This window comes from Pseudochaenichthys georgianus, chromosome 8, assembly GCF_902827115.2.
Source record: "Pseudochaenichthys georgianus chromosome 8, fPseGeo1.2, whole genome shotgun sequence".
NCBI lineage: Eukaryota > Metazoa > Chordata > Actinopteri > Perciformes > Channichthyidae > Pseudochaenichthys > Pseudochaenichthys georgianus.
The window spans coordinates 21,277,864-21,283,863 of NC_047510.2; the positions used below are offsets into that span (position 1 = coordinate 21,277,864).

General features: G+C 40.6%; 1 protein-coding gene across 1 annotated transcript in view; it reads right to left on the reverse strand.

The window, feature by feature from the left end:
• The window catches only part of cyth1a (cytohesin 1a), a 53,416-nt gene extending 47,679 nt beyond the window's left edge, over positions 1-5,737 (reverse strand). The window contains exon 1 of the mRNA XM_034088903.2: positions 5,520-5,737. Within this exon, the coding sequence (XP_033944794.1) occupies positions 5,520-5,538 (19 nt within the window). The 5' untranslated portion in view covers positions 5,539-5,737. The remainder of the gene's footprint in view (positions 1-5,519) is intronic.
• Between the last annotated feature and the right edge of the window lie 263 nt (positions 5,738-6,000).

The following is a 6,000-nucleotide window of genomic DNA, read 5'->3' on the forward strand; positions in this document are numbered from 1 at the left end:
CTGGGTGCCGCGTTGGCGGGACGTTGCGGGGCTCGCTGCTCCGCCCTTTGAGACTCGAGGAGCAGACAGTGTGAGCTGGATTACTGGTGTCGTTTCCTGGTTGCTGCGTGGGGTCTGCGAGACAGCGAGACACAGCGAAACTCAGCCTGAACTCAGCCTGAGCACACACACTTGAGTGTGTGGCGAACTGTGAGCCAAGGGATCCTGCACTCTAAAAACGAATTCAGGCGAATTCAGGCGCCCTTTCAATTTGAACTCTGATTTCTGCGTTAATTTACTTAAAACAAAATTCAAGTTGTAGTAAGTAATGCAATTGGCTTGATAACTTAATTGTTCTACACCTTGAGTTAAGGATTTCAAGTCCACTCCCACTTAACGTGCCTGGACAAGTTCCCACAGTTAAGACAAATAGAAATATACAAAGGACATTTTAAGGTGAGTGTCATCTTTTGTCATTCAAATACAGTAGATAGCCTTGTAGTTGCACTGTATAGGCAAATTGCTGTTTGACCAAAATTAGTTTAAACTGTGAATAGTTCTGTGAGAGGATACCAAGTAGTAGAGGCTACTGTGAGAGTAAAAATACTTTGGTTACTATTGTGATATCGCTTTTTATTAAAAATGAATCTCGGTGAAGCAGATCAAGGACATGCTTCTTGAGGTAGGATCCTTATTTAGAGTTGTCATTGAAATGCAAGTTGTTGGCAGTTCGGAATATATTCATTTAGGTCATTTCTCTTTTTTTCCTTTTTCAAAAATAGCACAATACAATTGAAGTACGCAGAGAACCATAGCCATCCGCTGCCTTGTTGTGTACCTTGGAGACAAGGAAGAGGGCCTTTTCAAGGAGTTTAGCGACGTAATTAAAAATCTTGAAATAAAATAAAATCCACGGGCACAGGACAATATCACTGCTCTCTGTCAGTTACATTTTGAAGCATATTGCACTTTTGGACACACTCCAATCAATAATATCTTAGCAACGTTCAGCATGGATAGGTGTTGACAGCAATGGCATGGGAAAAGGATTGTGTAACATTTGAAAAGTGGCTTCTGCTCTTCACTTAACCAGTTCAAGTATTGTATGGAACCTGCAAAAAAGATGAGACGGTACACTAAAACTTGCACGGTTGGGATTGACAAAATCTGTCCACATGCATTTAAACACTAGGCAAAGTACTCAAAAGCACCTCTGTGTGTCTTCAGGACCACATTGCCATGACGACACACACATGCAGACTCAATAGGTGAAAACAATACCAGCGTTGCTTTAGCAGCTGGTAATAATGGCTCTGAATTAGCTAAGAGTGACAGTTTGAAAAGAATGCAGTTACCTAATTCATTATCTCTTATGCGCTAACCTATTATTCAATGTGCTTCAAAAGGACATGAATATCGCCTTCATCAGTGACCGGTCCACCCCAGGATCTGACCATACGATGGCAACCATCGTGGTCGAGGGAAACAAATGAATGAGGGAGCATTCTGCGTTAAATGTGTTCATACTGTTTGAAATAATGACTGTCGGCAGTGTAAACATCTTTGTTACATCTTTTGTGAAATGGATGTGTGTGATCTGCAGATTGGTGGCCATTGAGAGTTTGTTTCTGTAGTTTTACAAAAACTTTACAGATGTTACATATTTGGCACTGGTTTTAAATATGCAAAGGCCTCTAACTTCGATGTGATGGCAGCATTTATTTTCTGTGTCCCCATTTCCCATGGTAATATGGCTAATGTGTTTATTTATTATTTGTGGGGCAATTTAAATGTGTGTTATTGATCTTTTTTATCAAGATTGAAATGAAGCTCAGCGCAAGTTCTTTCAGGAAGACTGGGTGTATATACATTCACTCCGCAGCTGCATATAATCAGCTCATCACAGGCGTTCTCTTTAGCCTATTACATTTCACCTCATTCTCCAGCAGCCAATCACTGCGCTGCAGCCAAACTATAAAATGGTTCTCCTCTCTCCTGCAGTCAGCTGTGATTTCAGGTGTTCATGCACCTTATCATATGGCATGTGTCAATAAATGTTCAAACTAAATGAATTCTCTCCTGATTGAAACATCATGTGTTGAAATAAACAACTGCAGTTCAAAATAAAAAGTGAATTGCCTAATACTTTTGTTGTGTAATTAATTTCTTTCTTTAAAGGCAAAAACATGAAAAAGCTAAGAAAACGATTGAATACAATATATTTGGAGCAACTTAATTTATAAATGGTTGTCAACTTAAAAATGTGTGTTCACAATGATGGTAATTAAGTACATACAACTTAAAATTACTTTTAAATCATGTGGTAAAACTAGTCGGAACAACTTAATCTTTTGAGTAATCAACTTCAAAACTTGTGTTTATGCTACCAATTATTAAGTAAGTGGTAATTAAAAACACCTCTGATTGTAGAGGAAATGCCTTCTCAAATAACGTTGTTGCTTTAAGACAATTTCATTAGAAGTTGTCTTAACTCAATAAACATTGATGCAAACTGTTGCGTTGATTTTCTTTGTTGAGTCAAGGCATTTGTTTTTAGAGTGTGGTGTGTGAGGAGCTCCACGGATTGGTCCATTTCAACCAATTGGTCCATTGGTTCATCGTTACGTCACTAGGTGCATAAAAAGCTACATAACACACAAGGGGACGGGTAATAACGGGAAAAGCATGACATGGGACCTTTAACATTTAAAGTTAAGGACTAAGGAGTAAGGATTTTTGGGGCATAAACATTGGTCAGTTCAACAGTCTGCAGTCATAACGACAAACACGGCGCTGTCTACTCACTCAGATGGTTTTAAATGGTAAAATAACTTCCTATAGCATCAATGCATGTCACATTACCACACTGTGTAGTGTGTAGTCCCTTCCTTGAACTGGACCCACACATGCACTCTGTTATGCATACATGCCACCAGGTGGACATAGAATGGAACAACACCTTTTATTCTTAAAACCAGAAGGGCGTTAGTCATTCACAAAGTAAAATGTACCATACAGCAGATTGAATTCCTCTAGGTTGGAAAATCTAGCAGAAAACATTCCGCCGCCTCAGCAGGCACGTCTAGCGGGAGAATCTGATGAAAAATACTCCTATGTTTGTCTTCAAACAGTCAGGTAGGTAGACACATCTCCTGTGTGATAAAAGAGTTTCCCCATATGGGTATGAAACCAACCGAGAGCTCGCTGAACTGTGTTGGTGGAACTCCTACACTGTAGCATCACATTCAGTGATTAACAATAGCTGGGTGGAAGCAGAACAAGCACCTATGCGGAAACCACTCAACTAAATGCTCACCGGAATAAAGCTTATCAGGCTGAATATGGATTTAAGCAACGTTATCAGCAACACCCTAGCCCACGTTTCATTTCCTGTCTCAATGCTTGTAACGCTTTTCTCTATGTGCTTCCCTTAATCTTCATCTCTCTTTGATTGGTGTAGATTTAATGATGGAAAATAAAGGTGTGATGCTTTCATCAGCTTACTATTCTACACTGTAGCTTTTCTTGGTTTATTAAGTAGGCCTACAGCACAAGTGCAGACCTGGATTCACCTTGAAGTGACATATTTCAACTAAAGATTTTTATTTTCATGTCACACTTCTTCTTTTTTTACTAGGAATACGATATGTCTGCACACGTCCTCTGAGATTTGGCTGCTGCTGCTTTGACAGAGTATGCTTTGAACGAGAGAGGAGCTTTGTGCAGGAGTAAACCTGTCTGATGATTGGTAGAGAGTGGCAGTATACAGTTGAAATCAACTTGTTACAGACCAGCAGAAGCTCCTATATTTCAAACTGAGAGCGAAGGTGAAACCCATAACCACAGAAACCACACCTGCAGCTAGTGCACCACACCTATAAACCAGCACACAATTTCCTTTGTTTGCACACATTTCTTTATGCAAAGGAAAACTGAGTTGCATTGACAAGCGCAGGTAGATTGCAAAAGAGCACGAGAAAAAAAGATGATGATTCTGTCAACGTGCAGCTCAAAGCCTTTGAAGTGAGGCTTGAAACAGAGCACAACCCAATGAATCCAGAGATTGCTGATTTAGGGAACCATCACAGTTCAAAAACACAGTATGGTAATTATGTCCTAAATCTTTAGCCGGTGACTTTACACATGACACTGCAAGACTGTAAAATGCAAAGATTATCCTCAAATACACAGCATGGGGTTGTTGCATAAGTCTGCATCAATAATAAAGTAGAGCTCTACGAAAATAGTCTGTTTGAATCTTGACAGCGGATGGATTATTTCTATCCTCCCTCCTTCTCAGCTTCAAGTACGCTGAACAGTCACGGTGCTCAGACACAAGAGATGATATTACTTACTCATTCTGATCCACAAGCTCCTGATTTGACTAAAGAGGTGTCAGGGACAGTGAGAGTGTTATTTGAATGCACTAGGAGTTTTGGCATGTCCCTTCTCTTGTGCTTCACACTTAAGCAGATAATTACATAATCATTGCCCTATTCATTGAACATAGGAAAGTACTGACAAGGGAAGACGACTGCAAATTAATATGATTATCCTCTCAGAACAAACATTATGTATGTGAAAAGTCACATGTTCCTTGTGTCTATGTCAAAAACACAATCAAGGGGCAATACTTTAGCTGGGCAAGTGAAGAAACAAAATATCACTATATCACTATATTATCACTATAAAGCCCTCATTGGTAGTAAGGTTAGATCTCAGTTTTTTGGATCAATTATGTGGGGTACCAGCCCTCCCTTCTGTGTACAGAGCATCAGTTTTGCAATGAGGCCATTTCTGATGGTTCTATTTTTAGATGCATTAAGCTCACAGAAAAAACTGCTAAATGAGGCAAAGCCTCTATCATTGCCCAAACTGAGCCATCAGCTAGCTCATCATGGCCTTGACATCAACAGGGCAGGGAGGAAATCATCCTATGCGTGATTCAGAACTTCCTCTAAAGACAGTTTTAAAAGAACGCATTTTGTGAAACTGTGTCACCTGAGCAGCCTATACACCTCAGAAGAGAAGCCAGCTTATAAATAAATCCTTTTGCATCTCAATTCCCCCAGGAACTGAACTTTTCTGTCTTTCACTGCATTAACTCTACTGTCTATGTGGATTTATACAGTGTCCACAATGCTCCCATACTGTAGCTGCAGTGCGATGCTAAATAATTCATCAAAGATAATTGTATACCCCTTTGGCATGAATACCAAAGGGGGCACCTGTTTTAAGATGCCATCTAAACACACAACAGGATTTTCCCTTTCCTGTGAAAGTGTTTCAATGTAATCAAGTAATGAGTCCCTTTATGAATTAAGGAAATTATACACAGTACAGTCTGCCATGCTCTCAGTGACAGTCCCACCACACTGTCACACTGACAGCAACATCAGTCTCTCATTTCCAAACACTTGGCAGAGCAGATATCCAGCAATGCTTGAAAACCCGAACATAGGGGTAGCCAACTTTAAAGGGCTCGACTGTAAACGCCCACAACATGCAAAACAGTGTATACTAGTGGGAGGACGACAAACCGTGATTCTCCCCCTCCATGCTGGTGGTCCTGATGCTGCTGCAGGCGGCACCGTCCGGGGATGTCTCTCGCCAAGAGCTCGCAGCAATCCGGATACCTTCCTCCTTTCCGGTGTCCTCCTCGCTTTGCTCACCTCCCAGGTTTCAACTTTACGGCAGGCTCTCTGAATATTCTCGACAGCTCACTCTGGTACTTTCCAGGTTGTTGCTGTTTTGTTTGTCCCCAGTTTAAAATGTGTGTGTGCGTGCCGATGTCGGCTGGCTGTTGATATCCAGAGGAGCCGGAGCACATGTTAGCCCCACCCCTTCCAGATGTGATGTCACAGTCTTACTTTGTTATCTTCAAAACTGCTATGCTGAATATTAGGACCTTGAATATTTCATTTATTTCCTTATTCATTAGCTGTCATCACCTTAACGATTTGTTAAAACATTGTTGTTTCTTATTTTCAGTTTGCTTCAAGCAGTGGCTGTACGAGAAAG